The sequence below is a fragment of the Oncorhynchus nerka genome, linkage group LG10 (genome assembly GCF_034236695.1).
Source record: "Oncorhynchus nerka isolate Pitt River linkage group LG10, Oner_Uvic_2.0, whole genome shotgun sequence".
Taxonomy (NCBI): Eukaryota; Metazoa; Chordata; class Actinopteri; order Salmoniformes; family Salmonidae; genus Oncorhynchus; species Oncorhynchus nerka.
Window position 1 is genome coordinate 55,592,654 of NC_088405.1, and position 18,512 is coordinate 55,611,165.

Here is an 18,512-nt window from a genome sequence, read left to right on the forward strand (position 1 = left end):
CGCAAGATAGAACAATGATAGAGATTCCGTGCTTGATGTTAAATTGCAGTCTCAGTTGCTCCTATTTCAAAATGATTTGGAGCACAGTTGAAAAGTTAACATACTATATTCAATGGATTGATTAGAAAAATAAAATCAGTACTTTCCCATGCATGAGATATAAGAGGTGGGTGTGTGAAGAAAGTCAATATGTGTAGTGCTAGGTCAAAAAACAAAACGTACACCCAGGGTCCCACGACCGAGTTTGGGAAACCCTCAATTGAGCTATGGTCTAATGAACACCAGAAAGGTAGGATGTGTGTAAAGGCCCTATTCATCGAAATGGTACGGGCCAATTTTGTGATGTAGCACGTGACATGTCGGATGGGCTGGGTTTACAACCAAATGTATTGAGAAACATGGCAGAGAAGAATAAAGGTGAGAAACAAGTCAGCAATATCAATATTTTAAATATATTGCCATCGCTACCTATATCACAAAATGTAGTCTTTAATCTGAGTAAAGAGGTCAAATACCATCAAACAAATGCAGTTACGCTAATGCACATGAACACGGTTGTCCTTCGGAAGGTTAGCTAGCCAAGGTAGAATGTGTAACGTTTTATGCTAACAATCGCAGTTAGCAATTGTCGCTAGCAAACGGATAGTCGAAATGCGGACCAGCGTCCTTCGTTTGCTAGTCCCCACGCCTGCTATTCAGAGTGGGAGTGCTACGTATTTTGTCAAATGAGATGCTTACTAACTCCATGTTGCTAGCTAGGTTCCAGTGGCCTGGGTGTGTTGGTTGGTAGCTAGCTTTGGTAGGCTAACTACTGAACTAGCTAGCTACAACATTTTACATACTACGACAAACATTGGGCTAGTTCAATCACTTCGAAAATGTATTACTCTTTAGCTGTTATGACATTACAGTATGTCTGACTGTTTACTGACAACTGCGGAGGTCTCATGGGGGGCTAGTGTGAAGGAAGGCCATGTTATAGGACCCCGCCTACTTGTTTTACACTGAACCAAAATATTAACGAAACATGCAACAATTTCAAAGATTTGACTGAGTTACAGTTAATAAGAAATCAGTCAATTGAAATAAATAAATTAGGCCCTGATCTATGGATTTCATATTACTGGGAATACAGATATGCAAATGTTGGTCACAGATACTTAAAAAAAATTAAGGTAGGGTCATCGATCAGAAAACCAGTCAGTATCTGGTGTGACCACAATTTGCCTCATGCAGGGTGACATCTCCTTCGCTTAGAGATGATCAGGCTGTTAATTGTGGAATGGTGTCCCACTCCCCTTCAATGGCTGAGCGAGGTTGCTGGATATTGGGGGGAACTGGAACACGCTGTGGTACGTGTCTAACCAGAGCATCTCAAACATGCTCAATGGGTGACATGTATGCAGTCCATTAAAAGCTGTCATTTCCAGCTTCCAGGAATTGTGTACAGATCCTTGCGACATGAGGTTGTGTATTATCACGCTGAAACATGAGGTGATGGCGGTGGATGAATGGCACGACAATAGGCCTCAGGATCTCGTCACTGTATTTCTGCATTCAAATTGCCATTGGTTTAAAATGCAATTTGTGTTTGTTGTCAGTAATTTATGCCTGCCAATACCATGACCCCACTGCTACCATTGGGCACTCCGTTCACAAACCACTCACCCACACAACACCAAACATCTGCCCGGTATAGTTGAAACTGGGATTAATTTGTGAAGAGCACACTTCTCCAGCGTGATAGTGGTCATCGAAGGTGAGAATATGTGCTTCACTGAGATGGTTTGTGCAGAAGTTCTTTGGTTGTGCAAACCCAGTTTCATTAGCTGTCCGGGTGGCTGGTCTCAGACCATCCCGTAGGTGAAGAAGCCTGATGTTTAGGCCCTGGGCTGGTGTGGTTGCAAGTGGTCTGCAGTTGTGAGGCTGGTTGGACGTACTGCAACATTTTAAAAATGATGTTGGAGGTGGCTTATGGTATAGAAATGAATGTTAAATTCTCTGACAACAGCTCTGGTGGACATTCCTGCTGTCAGCATGCCAATTGCATGCTCCATCAAAACTTGAGACATCTGTGGTGTTCTGACGACACCTGCACATTTTAGTGCCTTTTTATTGTCCCCAGCACAAGGTAATCATGTTTAATCAGCTTCTTGACATGCCACACCTGTCAGGGGGATGGAATATCTGGGCAAAGGAGACATGCTCACTAACAGGGATGTAAACAAATTTTGTGCACAAAATTTGAGAGAAATAAGCTTTCTGTGCGTATGGAACAGCTTGTGGATCTTTTATTTCAGCTCATGAAACATGGGACCAACACTTTACATGTTGCATTTTTTAATATCTTTTGTTCAGTGTATTTGTAGAATCTTCTAGTATCACTGACAATGCCAAGGAGGGGGGGAAAGGGATACTATTTGAAACTATTAACAGGACAATTCCATAAAACTGAATGAAAGGGTTACACTGTTTTGCAGGATATGTCAAAGATTTGCTGTGTGCCAGGCCAGTGTGTGTGTTCTTGACCCAGACAAAGCTGGGTCAAGCATTAGCTCTACTGAGCTAATCACAAGTCTGTCTGACTGAATGAGAAATCGACACCCATTAGATGTCTTTGGGCTGGTCTATTTTAGGCTTGTACTTAATGCAGCTTTTCCCATTCTTGGTAGTCTAGGCCCCAAGAGGTGCATGTATTATTTTTTTTAACTCAACATAGCGGCTTCAAATGATCAAATTTGTTCATTTTAAAAATTTATTTTACCCCTTTTTCTCCCCAATTTCGTGGTATCCAATTGTTTTAGTAGCTACTATCTTGTCTCATCGCTACAACTCCCGTACGGGCTCGGGAGAGACGAAGGTTGAAAGTCATGCGTCCTCCGATACACAACCCAACCAATGTGTCGGAGGAAACACCGTGCACCTGGCAACCTTGGTTAGCGCACCCGGCCCGCCACAGGAGTCGCTGGTGCGCGATGAGACAAGGATTTCCCTACCGGCCAAACCCTCTCTAATCCGGACGACGCTAGGCCAATTGTGGTGCGTCGCCCCACGGACCTCCCGGTCGCGGCCTTAACCACTGCGCCACCCGGGAGGCCCCAAATGATCAAAGTTTGACAAGTAGTTGATCATTTGAATCAGCTAGGTCAAAAACCAAAACCCAAAATATACCAATTCCATGGCACATGGTTCATGAACTGATACACAAAACAACGCTGGATTCAAAACTTTAGTTTTTCATTTAAAATTATTATACAAAATTCTTGCAACCAATAGAATGCTCAGCAGATTTTGCTGCAACTAGACAGAATCATTACATCACATGTTTTGGTACTGCACATATGTAGCTTGTTTTTGAATAATTGCAACATTTACCTGGAGCTAACTCTGTATATAGCACTGCTGGGTGATTTGAAAAGTCAGTAAATCGAAAAAATAATATAATACTCTTAGCAAACATTTGCTTCTTTAATTTGCAATCGGTAGACTATGTCAATAGAAAGGTTCAGAACTTTGGTGAAATAGCACAGTTAAATGTATATAGCAAATGGAAATCAAAACTGGATGGTGGGACTAAAAATAACAAAAGGTAACTAATGTCAAATATAATGTCTGTAAAATGTATGTATAAGCTGGGAGTATATGTGGGGATTGGAAATTATGCAGATCTACCCCCTAAAACAACCACCTAATTTAACTGTCTGGCATCCGACGTGGCGTAAGATACACAATGCACACATTATTTCTACTGTTGAGGCCATCCAACATGCATTTCAGTGTCTTGCAAGGTCATGTGAGCCAAGGACGATTAAGCGTATGACACATTTTTAATTATGACTTGTTCTTCTAGATAAGAGTGAGGAGACCTTTGAAGTCATGGACGTAGTAGAGTATGCCAAGAAACAGAGATGGTGGAACAAAATATTTGGCGAGAACTCTGGGCCCGTAGCAGAGAAGTATAATGTTGCCACCCAGCTTGCCATTGGTGGAGTGTCTGGCTGGTGAGTCGATCAGTCCTGAATGTGTTAATATTAAACAGAACTAAGCCATGAGAATCTGGTGGTGCAATTTAACCGGTTAAATTACTTGGCAGTTCTCTGTTTGACTGCCATGTTTCCTCTTAGGTGTGCAGGGTATTTGTTCCAGAAAGTTGGGAAGCTGGCAGCTTCGGCAGTGGGTGGAGGCTTCTTTTTTCTTCAGGTAGGGTTCGACTTCTTTACGGCAATTTATTTTCTTGTTTTGATAATCCTTAGTTCTAAATGACACCTGACCAATTTATTGAGCTACATTTAACACAGATTCTGACACTGTGTTATGACCATAGACTGGCCGTGTCCGAAATCTGGCTTGCCTACTACTTATTTAAACTGCATACTGTTTACTAATCATACTACATACTATTTAGAATGTACTGTTTAGAAAAATAAAAAGCAGTAAGTAGCTAATATTAGCACACTAGGCTCAACCTACTGAGAATGCAACATCTAATGCACAGTTGCGGTGATTCCTACCATTTGTTAATTTTGGTACAGCGCGTCCCCGTAGCTGTTTATCAGCTGTTGTCAAACTCACACACAGGTTTGACAACACACTCAAAGATGAATCTCTGGCCTCCTGAGGGGTACAGCATTCTAAAGCACTGCATCGCTATAGACCTGGTTCAATCCTAGGCTGTGTAACAGCCGGCCATAACCGGGATACCCATGAGGTGGCGCACAATCGGCCCAGCGTCGTCCGGGTTTAAGGGAGGATTTGACCGGCTGGGATTTCCTTGTCCCATCGTGCTCTAGCGACTCCTTGTGTCGGCCGGGCGCCTGCAAGCACCCTTCGGTCGCCAGCTGTACAGTGTTTACTCCGACACATTGGTGCGGCTGGCTTCTGGGTTAAGCAAGCAGTGTGTCAAGAAGCAGTGCGGCTTGGCAGGATCGTGTTTCGGAGGACACATGGCTCTCGACCTTTGCCTTTCCCGAGTCCGTAGGGGAGTTGCAGCGATGGGACAAGCCTGTAACTACCAATTTGGATATCACGGAAAAGGGGTAAAAGTACAAGAAACAGAATAACAAAAATACTATTCTCTTCCTCAAGTGTACAGTGAATTCTACTAGATGAAAATACAAAATGAGTATGACATCCTGGCATTTAAAGCATCCAACATTTTAGAATGTCACAAACGACTATGGACAATTATGGAATGTAATACATGGAGGATATCAATAGCCCTTTGTATGGAACATATGGGATGACAAATACACTGATAGAAATGAGTGTGCTCTAATTATTTCTCAATGTTTGTTATTCTTAATGCAACCTTTGCCTAAGTACTTAGCATTAGGAAAGTGTAAAATGTGCTGTCAAAAGCTTTAATAGTATTTTTCACTGTTAAAATGCAATATTTTGTTGCAATCTAAATGTATCATTCTGGGAGAAGTAATCAAGTGAATTGTCTTTTAGAATGATTTTGTTTGTGAGGGCTTTGTGTGCGTGAGCATTGCAAAATAAATCTACACATGCCAATAATTTCATCCAAACTGCTTGTGCGCGTCAACGAGCATCTGCGTAGCCAGGCACTAAAACAGAACTTGGTTCTATTTTTGATGCTTGAAGCGCTGCAAGTCCCGCCTCTCCATTCTCCTCATTGGTTTTTAGGACCATATACTAGAGGTCAACCGATTATGATTTTTCATCGGCGATACTGATTATTGGAGGACCAACAAAAGCCAATACCGATTAATCGGCCGATTTAAAATATATATATTTGTAATAATAAAAATTACAACAATACTGAATGAACACTTATTTTAACTTAATATAATACATCGATTAAATCAATTTAGCCTCAAATAAATAATGGGAACATGTTCAATTTTGGTTTAATAATGCAAAAACACTGTTGGAGAAGAAAGTAAAAGTGCAATATGTGCCATGTAAAAAAGCTAACGTTTAAGTTCCTTGCTCAGAACATGAGAACATATGAAAGCTGGTGGTACCTTTTAACATGAGTCTTCAATATTCCCAGAAATTTTAGGTTGTAGTTAGAGGAATTATAGGACTATTTCTCGCTCTTTGACTATTGGATGTTTTTATAGTCACTATAGTATTGCCAGCCTAATCTCGGGAGTTGATAGGCTTGAAGTCATAAACAGCGCTGTGCTTCAAGCATTGCTAAGAGCTGCTGGCAAACACAGGAAAGTGCTGTTTGAATGAATGCTTACGAGCCTGCTGCTGCCTACTACCGCTCAGACTGCTCTATCAAATATCAAATCATAGACTTAAATATAATATAATAAACACACAGAAATATGAGTCTTAGGTCATTAATATGGTAAAATCCGGAAACTATCATTTCAAAAACAAGTTTATTCTTTCAGTGAAATACGGAACCGTTCCGTATTTTATCAAACGGCTGGCATACATAAGTCTAAATACTGCTGTTACATTGCACAATCTTCAATGTTGTCATCATTACGTAAAATTCTGGCAAATTAATTGCGGTCTTTGTTAGGAAGAAATGGTTTTCACACAGTTCGCAACGAGCCAGGCGGCCCAAACTGCTGCATATACCCTGACTGCTTGCACAGAACGCAAGAGAAGTGACACAATTTCCCTAGTTAATATTACCTGCTAACATGAATTTATTTTAACTAAATATGCAGGTTTTAAAAAATATACTTGTGTATTGATTTTAAGAAAGGCATTGTTTATGGTTAGGTTCATTGGTGCAACGACAGTGCTTTTTTCACAAACGTGCTTGTTAAATCATCACCCGTTTGGCGAAGTAGGCTGTGATTTGATGATAAATTAACAGGCACCGCATTGATTATTTGCATCGCTGGACAAGCTAGTTAAACTAGTAATATCATCAACCATGTGTAGTTAACTAGTGATTATGTTAGGATTGATTGTTTTTTATAAGTTTAATGCTAGCTAGCAACTTACCGTGGCTCATTGCTGCACTCGTGTAACAGGTGGTCAGCCTGCCACGCATTCTCCTTGTGGAGTGCAATGCAATCGGCCATAATCGGTTACCGATTGTTATGAAAACTTGAAACGGGCCTAATTAATCGGTCGACCTCTAGCATATACCCAGGTGGGTGATTGAACGCTGAACTGAGGTCCACACTCCAGTCCAGTTGGTGATGGTAATGCACCTTAAAGTTGGTTTTCAACCGACATATAAAGTTCAAAGAAGATGAAGACAAAAGAAGACTGAAGGAGGAAAGATTACAAGAATCTGTGGCTTAATTGCCGGAGTAGAGGACCTTGTGCATTTCAGATAAAATAACAGCCCAATGTTTATATCCCTGAACAAATGATCTAGCTAAATGGCCATGAATGTTTCATGTGTTTCGACCTGTCCCCAAATTAATATATGAGGTTGAGTTTGTTTTGATATTTCAAACTGCGTGTCCTCATTGCGTCTGGTGTGGAAGGACAAAATGAACATGCACGCGGACACACCTGGTCTAGTCAACATTGCATTTATGCCTTGTATCATATACATGTTTTGGAATATTTGTTATCTGTATATTTTTTATCTTGTTATTTTCATTTAGGTCATTATTGTGGAGTCACTACAATGTTGTTGATCCATCCTCAGTTTTCTCCCATCACAACCATTTAAAATCGTTAATCAGTTTCCTTACTGTCCTGCAGCTCAGTTCAGAAGGACGACTGCATCTTTGTGTCTGGGTGGTTTTAATACATCATCCACATCATAATGATTAACTTGACCATGCTTAAAGATATAGTAAATGTTTGATTTAATATTGTAACCGATATACCAATCACTGAGGCTGTTGAAAGCTCCCTGGTCTTTGTAGTTGAATCTGTGCTTGAAATTCAATACTTGACTGAGGGACCTCACAGATGTATTTATGTATGTATTGGGGACAGAGGAAGGGGTAGTCATTCAAACGTCATGTCATCCCCTATTATTTCTCAGAGTCCATATAAATGTGACTTCTGAACTAATTTAGGCTTGCCTAAACAAAGGGGTGAATACTTATGGAACAAATTCATTATGTAATTTGTAAACATTTCTAGAATTTTCTTTTCACTTTGACATTATGGCATATTTTGTGTAGATCAATGACAAAAAAAATACAATAATCTTTCAATCCCACTTTGTAATGCAACAAAATTGGAAAAAAGTTCACGGGGGTGCATACTTCATATAGGCACTGTATCTCTATGGTTATGATGACCAAGTCACATTGACATTATTGGTGGGTGTGATTCATTTCCTTCTAGATTGCCAATCACACAGGATACATCAAAGTGGACTGGAAGAGGGTGGAGCGTGATGTAAACAATGCCAAGAAGCAGCTGAAGCTGAATGCAGAAAAGCCCACTAAGGAAGTCAGGACAAAAGTGGATGAGGTAAGGGGTTATCATGGTCTATTACAAAATGGTGGATGTTTCTTCTCTTATTCATGTTTTAATATGCTCAGTACTAAAATGATTTTGAAGTCATCCACACCTTTTTTTTTTTTTACTCCAGAGTATAAAAGAGAACAATGTTAAAGAACAATACTCTGCAAAACTTTACCATCGATTTAAAGGTGCTTTTTCTTTTTTGTCTTACCAGGTGCAGACATTTGTGAAGAAGAATATTATCCTCACAGGAGGTTTTGCTGGGGGATTTCTGCTGGGCTTGGCCTCTTAAGAGCCTCTCATTTCGGTCTTTACTTAATATTTTTTTGTCTCATACAAGGCTGAAAACAGCTTAAACCTAAGCAGCTATCTAGATATGTAAGTAGACTCCATTGATATCATATGACAAGCAAATTCATTGGCTTGGTGGGTTTTTGGGCATGTGTCAATTTGAAAACAGCCTTTTAGATACTATGTCTGTGGTTAAAGTTTATGCATGGTCTATGCACATATGGCAGGAGCATTGGCTTTAATTTTTCTATGGGTTGTTTTGGTATGGTACTTATTTGAGAGATTGTTCAGATCCACTTCAATAGTTTTATCTGTATGCATTCAGATGGAACTCAGGGTTCTCCCCAGGATTTTTTTTAAACAAGGTGTTTCTGCTGAGTATGGCTGGGGGTGGCCCGGAGGGGTGTAGTGCCCCCCTTTGGACTCCATTTATTTATTTATTTATGATGCACCTCTAACTGCCATTTCCTGCAATCTAGAGAAAAAATGGCCTATGATACATAGTGGAGCAGCGCCTATTACATTCTTTGGGGAGAACCCTAGAACTGGAGCAAAGCCCTTTAACGTGTTTTGTAACATCCTTCATTTTCTAAGTTAAGATCAACAAGGTTGTTATGTGTTTAAATGTTACTTCAAACCGAAGGGTTTGAGTTAAAAGCATGTACATGTATGAGTAAATATTGTATGACAGGACTAGGCCACAGTAACGCAAGTTTGAATGGTATTTGAAGTTATATTCTTACCTGAAAATCAGTGACATTTCAAAGTATAACTCAAAGAAAATCATGGGTGCATATTAACCGTCCCCAATAGTATTGACTTATGCAGTGCAGGAGGTTCGCGTGTGAAGTATTTATTTGAGACCAAGGAGTGAGACGGCAAGACTGGACATATGATTTGGCTTTCTAATTCCCTGCTTAAGAGTGAGGTGTGTCGTGTCATGTGTGTAAGTACAGGCTGTGCGCATGATCAAAAGCTAGGGTGTATTCATTATTTGGATTCTGTTGTAAAATGTAGTGCAACGGAACCTGTTTACTCCAAACGGAAAATGTTTTGCAGTGAAAACAAGTTTGTTCTTTCTGAAAAATTCAGGTAGGTTCTGTTTGCTTCCTCGTAAATGTTTTTTGTTGCAGAGCTTTTTGCAATAGACAACATTTTACAACAATCAGGCTAATGAATACACCCTTGCCTAACAGCATACAAGGCTTCTGTTTCACAAACAACTATGGACAATTATGAATGTAATACATGGAAGATATCAATAGCCATTTGTATGGAACATATGGGATGACAAATACACTGATAGAAATTAGTTTCCTCAAATTATTTCTCCAATGTTTGTTATTCTCCTCAATGCAACCCTTGCCTAAGTACTTAGCATTAGGAAAGTGTAAAATGTGCTGTCAAAAGCTTTAATAGTATTTTTCACTGTTAAAATGCAATATTTTGTTACAAGCAAAATGTATCATTCTGGGAGAAGTAATCAAGTGAATTGTCTTTTAGAATGATTTTGTTTGAGTTTTACTGACTGCGTCCTCCTAGGATAATTGACTGTCAATATAAACAACTCTATTACATTACAACACGGATGGGCAACTCCAGTCCTCGGGGCCTGAGTGGTGTCACACATTTACCCCGGCTTACACAACTGTGACACCAATCAACTAATCATGATCTTCAGTTAAAAATGTAATTAGTTTAATCAGCTGTGTTTGCTAGGAATGGGTTAAGTGTGTCAGCACTCCGGCCTCCAAAGACGGGTGTTGCCAATCCCTGCATTAGAAGCATTGTTATTATATTATACAGTTTCAAGTGTCCGCAATCATGTCAGGATGCAGTAGGGCTTTTAGGCTGTTGACTTCTGTTCCCTCACAAACCCTAAACTACCAAAATAGAGTGGCACACTCCATATATAAACTCCCAGTAAATTATTGGGTATTTACCAACATTTTGGCATTTTTGCCTTTGTCAGGCTAATGTCATGAATACTTGAACCAGGTTATGTAGACAGTGCAATTAGTGTAACCAATGACAATAGTGAGGGGTGTGTCATAATGATTAAGTTAATTAGTGAAACTATTCAACAGTTTATGGCATATTAAATATTAGGCTATTATCATATAGAAACATAATTTAATATTGTGCATAATATTAGCATCAACATACATTGTTTTGTATTTGATATGTTACATGTAGTCTTTTGGTTCAACCTTAATGCATAATAAGCATCATCAACAGTGGGAACATATTAGGTGTACGCTAATAAGCTGTAGAAAGAATATACATTTGAGACTTGTTCATATGCAAACCCTGAGCAGCAGACTTCTCACCTGCATGCTCACAGCACATATGCATAGCTCTTATCGCATCACCGCACCTGCTCTCTCTGTACTTGTTTGCCTGGAAGAAAAACACTGGGCCAAGTTAATGTAATACATGAAACCCAATCAGATATCAAAACATTTAATCACATCATATAAATAGGTAGGTAATGCTGTGGAGGGGGGGCCTACGAGGGTTTTATAAATAAGCATCAACCAGAGGGTCTTGCGACGGGTACACAGAGATGACCAGTTTACAGAGGAGAATAGAGTGCAGTGTCCGATAAGGGCCATTTTTAGACATAATTAATTACGTGGACAAATATTATGACCCATTAACCACCAGTAGATATTACAATTATAGATGTTAAACTCGATTTTATACCTGTTCTTCAAGACCTACACAATATTTGCTGCAAACGTCTCCGGAATCCCGGGTGTTTACTCAAATGTCGTCCGACTGGATTGGCTGCGCTACGGACTTTGCTGATTAAATTGCAGAATAATAATTATATTATTTTGTTTGTCTATAAATGTATTGTTTTTGTGGATAACGCACGACTATAAAAAAAAGTGTACGCCTTTGAGCGCTAAGTGGTAATAGTTTGTTACACTAATGTAGGTAGGACCACAGACTTTACCAGCCTCTTGGCAACAACGGAATATTGTTTCTGTAACAAGTTTTGATAGAAAAGTCGCTGACAAGCTAGCTTTAGCTTGTGAAGTTTGAGAGATAGCTTGTAGTAATTGATCCTATTTGTTTTAGAGAACAAGACCGTTATAGTACTATAACATGGCAGTGAGCGCAGTTCACCTCGAATCAGATGCTTTTTTGGTTTGCATGAATCATGCATTAAGTACCGAGAAGGAGGAAGTAATGGGACTCTGCATCGGGGAGGTAACGTTTGCAAGCTAGCTATTTAGCTAAATCATTTGATAGCAAGCAATAACTAGCTAGCTACCAGTGGTGTGTCCAGAACATTTGAAATGGGGTGGCCAAAGTGGGGCATAGACCCAGTTTAGGAGGGCAGGGCATCATATTTTAATGCAAGGTGTATTTTTTTCAATGTAATTATGATGGTTCGACATTACAGGTATAATATGCCCATATACTCGCGCTAACGCAAGTTAGCATTGGCCCGCGAAACTACCTCTTAACTTCCTTCATACTGGACACATACAAATGGTATCCACGCGTTCACCTGACTCTGGGGAAGTGGATAAAGCTTTTTCCGAAAAACTAGCATTTGGAAAGTTTGATGTGGGGGAGAAGGTGTGGTGGAACAAGTATTGTTAGCATTGCTATGTATCTTGCTAGTTGGATCGAATTCTCAGTTAGCTGGCCAGAGAAAGGTTGAGTAACATTAGCCAATTTAACTGATCAAATCATTGAATTCATGGTGTGAAAATGAGCTGGCTAATAAAGTCAGACGGCTAAATTAGATGAGATAACGTTAGTAACCTTAACCAATTCGCTATAGTATTAACTGGTATGCGACTCCTTGCTGTTCCTCAAATTATAACGTGTTAGTTGCTTACTGGAGCCTGGCAATCTGTGTGAAATGTTAACTAGTTAACGAACTAACTACTATCTGTGAACTAATGTTTTCCCTCTAACGTATCTGGTACATTTTCAGAATGAGAGAATTAGGTGAAAATTAGGCGTTGCTTGTTAAACAAGTGGATTCAGGGATGAAGTGGAGCTGGGCCTGGTTTAAGCTGGATGCCACTATAGAGTTGAAAGGAACACCACACTTTCCCTCTCTCACTTTTTAAATATAGTGTCGATAAAAAGGGGTATGGCAGGTGTACTCTCTGCCTGAAAGAGAGCCTTTGTTGGCATGCTCTGCTGGCACATTGTAGAACAGATGTCCACAGGCAGAAAGTGTATAATGTAATAATGTGCAGTGTAGCCCAAATATATTGCCGTTGAACGTGATAGTAACAGGTGTGTGAGGGGGGGGCTTATTTAATGTTTTACTCAGTGAATGTTATTTTTGCATACATGTAGCCTTGTGCACTTGATCGATGTCTACTATAGTGGTGACTATAATAGAGTAAAAATAGAATGCCTGTTTGTTTCATTCTATTTCTATTTTAAGTTGTTTTTTTGCCCAGGGCAATATTTAGATGTGTGTGTGTGTGGTCACAAACATTCTATCATAAAGGCTGTCTTGGCTAACTGCAATATTAGTGTGTTGTTTTTTTCTCAAGACTTGAGTGTCATTTGCTGTAAAGTCTAGGCATCAAATAAATTGCTTTCTTTACATTTTTTAGCTGTGAGTTAGGTTCACATTAACCACTTTTTGTTTTACACACAGAGACTGATCATGTAGATATTCTTTTGTTGTTTAATTAGTTAAACCTGCATTTCCCCCTAGCACAGATTCTTTTTTTGCATGTTTCGGGGGCAGAAAAAAGTGTCATCTTTTTGGATCCCCACCTGACACTATTAGAAATCCATTACTAAAGCCTTGTTACGGTGTTTGCATTCAAAGTCAGGATTGTATAAAGGGTATTAGCATACAGCAGTAAATTCACTTGAAAGTGCCATCCAGAGTGTGAATTATACTGTGAGATTCTGGAGGTTTCTATTTTTTTTTTATGGGACATCCTACGTGTGCCTGCACACATGGGCTTTATAGTAAAGATGTAATTTAACTAAAAATGGATTACCTTTTTTAATGTGTCAAAAACATAATGACTGGTTGAGTTCATATCTGATTGTCATACGAATCACTCTTAAAAAAGTAGGTTACCTGTGCATGTTTTTCTACTCCAAAATAAATCTAGCATTTGAACACTGCACTGTGCACCCGCCATTTGAATGGAAAGGGACATCTATTAAAAACACCATACGTGTAATGACGCTAAGCCTACAAAGTGGCGTGTATTCAAGGATGCCAAGTGAAGCCAGGCTTTTTACAATAAGGAAACAAACATATACAATTATTACACATTCATGTCTCTGTGTTTCATAATTTTCCCTCAATTCACAAGAGGCTGAATCTTATTTCACTAGAGAAAGCATCTGAGCGAGGCAAACGGCGCCCCTCTGTCTTAGTATCTGGAGCCCAGATGCTTTCTCTGTTGAGATTGACGGGTCTTTCTGTCAAAATTGTCAATGTTCAGAGACGATCAATCAGAACTCAGAATTTCTGGGGGTGGCCAATCAGATTTCAGGGGGGACCCTAAACACGCCTCTGCTATCTACATGCATGCATATTATCTACCTTTAATGTACCCTTTGTTGTTACATTTATATTCTCAATGGGCCTATACATCCAACTTGGTATTAGGGGCACCTGATATTGATTCTAGCTGGCTACCCTGTTAATTCTTCTGCTTTCTAAAGTCACCTGGTTTGTTTACATAGGTGGACACCAACCGCATTGTCCACATTCATTCTGTTATTATTCTCCGACGGTCGGACAAGAGGAAGGATCGCGTGGAAATTTCGCCTGAGCAGCTGTCTTCAGCGGCAACCGAAGCGGAGATATCCTTTGTGTGATGTCTCATTCAATAACTTAAATCTCTGTCTTTTGGTGGTGCCTTGCAGGTCAGTGTGACATACTCCGTGACAGAGATGTCAGTGTGACAGGTAGCGGTATCATAGAATTCCTGAGGCCATTGTCTCATTTTGATCATCAATTTCCTTAGTAAGAGCTACAGGTTGGCTGAAATGACTGGACGGCCGATGCGTGTAGTTGGTTGGTACCACTCTCACCCCCACATCACTGTGTGGCCATCACATGTGGGTAAGAACCAGAGCACCCTTCCACCACATCAATGCCACACTGTTAGTTCTCAATGTCGTGGCAAACTTTTTCAGTCAGAGTGTCTGAAAATCATTCATTTTCTACAACAGATGTGAGGACACAGGCTATGTATCAAATGATGGACCAGGGCTTTGTTGGGCTGATATTCTCCTGCTTCATTGAGGATAAGAACACAAAAGTAAGGATTAATGACAGCTATTTTAAAATATATGATGTCATTTTGATTTACAAAGGGGCTTCGAACAAATTCAATAATTATTTTATCTTAGACCGGTCGAGTTCTCTACACCTGCTTCCAGTCTGTCCAAGCCCAGAAAGGCTCTGAGTAAGTATGCCCCTGTTTGGACACCACTGTTTGCGGTGAAATGAATATCCTATCCAGATGTTAGTTAAACAAAATTAAGTGTTATTAGATGATTTAATTATTTCTCCCTCATGACTATTAATCAGACAAATATTTAATTGATTGTCTTTTGACACAAATACTGAATTACATCCCTGATCTGTGTTGATAAAGGTACGAGAGAATCGAGATCCCAATTCATGTGATTCCACACGAGGCCATTGGGAAAGTGTGCCTTGAATCAGCAGTGGAGCTTCCCAGAATCCTCTGCCAGGAAGAGCAGGACACCTACAGAAAGATTCACAGGTAGGTTGCCTCAGAAGCCCAGGGGAGCATTCAGTTTGGTTCAGAGTTGGCTACGTTGCGTGACTGTTTTTACTGAACGACATGTTTCCTCAAAACAATGTGCACTGCTCTTCAACAGCCTTTGATGATGTGTGTTTGCTCTTATTTCGTGGGTGTGTGGCGAGCTGTGGCCCGATCAATATGGGTGTGACCATTTGAAATCGCAAAACTTGTGCAGCCCACCATACACAATCGCCCTCTGGGCCACCATAATGACACCGTTATTCAACTGGTCATTCAGTACAATTCCATTTTCCGTTGAATTAACCATTAACAATACCATTCTGTCGTACTGAATGCACCCCAGGGATCTGACGTTTTGTTCGAAAGCCTGGGGAAGTGTTCCTCAGGGAGACGGTAAAAAGAGGGGGAGTCGAGATGGAAGCTAGTGACGCATTGGCACTTTTCAAACCAGTGTGATATTTCGTGTGGGTGGAGCTCTGAACGAAGGTTGTATTTCTGATCATTTGTCTGACTTGCAACACTAATGTCGCATAGGCTACTAAAACTTTGTCGAACACGGTAGTAAAAAGAGAGACAAAACAAGGAAAAGCCTCTCATGGGGGAAAATGTAATTCTACTCAGTCATTTAAATGGGAGCGTTAACAGCCAGCGCTCTCATTCAAATGCAAAATCCGGTAATAAAGTTCTCCAGACTTCCAATAGTCACGTCAACGAGATGAGATTTGGATGGATGGCCCCGCAAGACTAACTGGTAGGTACCTCTGATTTGGAGTGTGTTGAGCCCCCTCTGCAATTGCCTTTGCCACGCAGAAGATATTTCCCCTTTGTCTACCATAATAAACAAAATTGTCTTGCAGCAAAGACTGGTTTCAGAAGAAAATACTATGAACTCAAGGCAACTCATTGTGTATTGCTCATTGTTAAGAGTAATTTCAGGATTTCATTTCTTTGCAGCTTAACTCAACTGGATCCGATCACGAAGATACACAATGGCTCAGGTTGGACTCTATGTATTTGTTGATAACTGATATTTAATTGTGTCAGTATGCATATTAATATCCCCAACGATGCATCCATGTCTTGACTGCTTTCTTACTCCACTTGACGTGTGTGCGTTTCAGTCTTCACTAAGAACCTGTGCAGCCAGATGTCTGCTGTTAGTGGTCCCCTGCTGCAGTGGCTGGAGGATCGTCTGGAGCAGAACAAACAGAACATCATTGAGCTGCAGCTAGAGAAAGAGAGACTAACTCAGGAGTTGGCAACCATGTGAGAGGGAGAGAGTTAAGAAATAGACACGTGGGCCTACCGAGTGGCGCAGCAGTCTAAAGCACTGCATTGCAGTGCTTGAGGCGTCACTACAGACCCGGGTTCAATCCCGGGCTGTGTCGCAGCCGGCCGCGACCGGGAGACCCATGAGGCGGCACACAATTGGCCCAGCGTCGTCCGGGTTAGGGGAGGGTTTGGCCGGCCGGTATGTCCCATTGCGTTCTAGCGACTCCTTGTGGTGGCCTGGGCGCAGTGCACGCTGACTTCGGTCGCCAGCTGTACTGTGTTTCCTCCGACACATTGGTGCTTCTGGGTTAAGCGAGCAGTGTGTCAAGAAGCAGTGCGGCTTGGCAGAGTCATGTTTCGGAGGACGCATGGCTCTCGACCTTTGCCTCTCCCTAGTCCTTACGGGAGTTGCAGCGATGGGGCAAGACTATAACTACCAATTTGGATATCACGAAATTGGGGAGAAAAAGGGGTAATGTTGACATGTTCCTCATAGTGCCATAGACCTTCTAACACGAGAGCAAGTGACTAAGTGAATCTCCTCATTGCTAACTGAATGCCACCACACACACCCTAGGGAGTGTTTTCCTGTCATCCTCTGTGTACTATTAAACACTACTGTATTTACGAGAACATGTCACTATTTCTCTTTATTTTAGTTTTTCCATATTGCTGATATATTTATATTTTGAATGGATGGTGCAATGTACTGTGAGCATGAAAGGATGTCCCGTGTGAATTGCCAATTCAAAATGTGACAACATAGTATATCCAGGTATTAGCTTATTATAAAGTTTAAAAAAAGAAAAGTTTTTCCATTTCTATGTTGCAATATGTCATGCTTTATTTGTGCTCCAAGTTAAATCAAAGTCATCTCCTTTGACAGCTATTGGATTTCTTGTACTTATGAATGTTTTCATAAGGTATTTCATGGAAATGTTCCAAACCATTAACTTTGTCCTCTCCTGCAGAGTTTTGAGTCCTGAGTGAGGCATTTTGTCTGAACCTCAAATGTTGATTCTCATAGAAGGGCAGAGGTACAATTTTTGTAATTAACTATTTCATACGAGATGGGGGAGATGGGATATTGCTTTATATCCGTTTGGAAAATACAGCGTTGTTAGCTAAACGATGTCTACATGTGAATGTATGGTGTAACCATCGTAGCTTATTTAGCAGCCATTGCTTAGTCATTGTGTGTCTTGTCATGCTTGTATAGGTTTTGAGGGATTAAACAGATTTTTCTCTTTATGACTCGCCATCTTAAATATTTGTGTCAGTTGACTGAAGCCATACCAGTTCCAAATCTAAAAAATTGGGCGAGCAGTTTAAATAATGACTGGCTTCATCTATCATTACACCAAACACAATCAAAAGTAAATGTTGTTTTTAGTACAGGGATAGGTCAGCATGGCACCAACAGCACATTTTGACGTTGATTGGTTAAAATAATAATAAACATTTTCAGGTGACCTGGTTCTGTGTGTGTACTATAGAAATCACGGAAACACATAATGTAGACAAGGTTTGAAGATATTATCTTCTGATCATCTCTGTGTGTCTGAGTGTTGCTATAGGAACAGCTTTGCCCATCAGCTGGAGTGGTATTCTGGCTGAGTCATGCCGCAGCGCTCACGTCAGGGAGATAGAACGAGCAATTTCCTGAGCCATCTTCATTATGGTCTTATTGAGTGATGCCTCACAATGCTGAAATAGCTTTCCGTGAGGTGAACAAGTTGCTTTGTGAGAGGAACTATAGAAGGCCCTTTTAGCAGTAATGCCAACCAGAAATCAGTGGCAACTTCAAGGCATCATGTACGTCAG

General features: G+C 40.4%; 2 protein-coding genes across 2 annotated transcripts; both read left to right on the forward strand.

Moving 5' to 3' along the window:
• Positions 1-309: 309 nt before the first annotated feature.
• LOC115135666 (FUN14 domain-containing protein 1A-like) lies at positions 310-9,976 on the forward strand. The gene is made up of 5 exons (XM_029670569.2): positions 310-417; positions 3,851-4,001; positions 4,125-4,200; positions 8,251-8,379; positions 8,588-9,976. Exons 1-5 carry the CDS (start codon positions 357-359, stop codon positions 8,663-8,665), a joined length of 495 nt encoding a protein of 164 aa, XP_029526429.1. The 5' UTR covers positions 310-356; the 3' UTR covers positions 8,666-9,976.
• A 98-nt stretch (positions 9,977-10,074) lies between these two features.
• On the forward strand, positions 10,075-17,939 carry LOC115135664 (lys-63-specific deubiquitinase BRCC36-like). The gene is made up of 8 exons (XM_029670568.2): positions 10,075-11,883; positions 14,362-14,481; positions 14,656-14,743; positions 14,854-14,942; positions 15,034-15,089; positions 15,282-15,413; positions 16,371-16,414; positions 16,538-17,939. The coding sequence occupies exons 1-8, from the start codon at positions 11,779-11,781 to the stop codon at positions 16,684-16,686; spliced, it is 783 nt and encodes a 260-aa protein (XP_029526428.1). The 5' UTR covers positions 10,075-11,778; the 3' UTR covers positions 16,687-17,939.
• Positions 17,940-18,512: the final 573 nt, after the last annotated feature.

Coding starts and splice junctions, on each gene's coding strand:
- LOC115135664 (XM_029670568.2), top strand. CDS start 11,779: ATGGCAGTGAGCGCAGTTCACCTCGAATCAGATGCTTTTTTGGTTTGC. Junction 11,884..14,361: donor TGGGACTCTGCATCGGGGAG/GTAACGTTTGCA, acceptor TTGTTTACATAG/GTGGACACCAACCGCATTGT. Junction 14,744..14,853: donor TGTGTGGCCATCACATGTGG/GTAAGAACCAGA, acceptor TTTCTACAACAG/ATGTGAGGACACAGGCTATG.
- LOC115135666 (XM_029670569.2), top strand. CDS start 357: ATGTCGGATGGGCTGGGTTTACAACCAAATGTATTGAGAAACATGGCA. Junction 4,201..8,250: donor GAGGCTTCTTTTTTCTTCAG/GTAGGGTTCGAC, acceptor ATTTCCTTCTAG/ATTGCCAATCACACAGGATA. Junction 8,380..8,587: donor TCAGGACAAAAGTGGATGAG/GTAAGGGGTTAT, acceptor TTGTCTTACCAG/GTGCAGACATTTGTGAAGAA.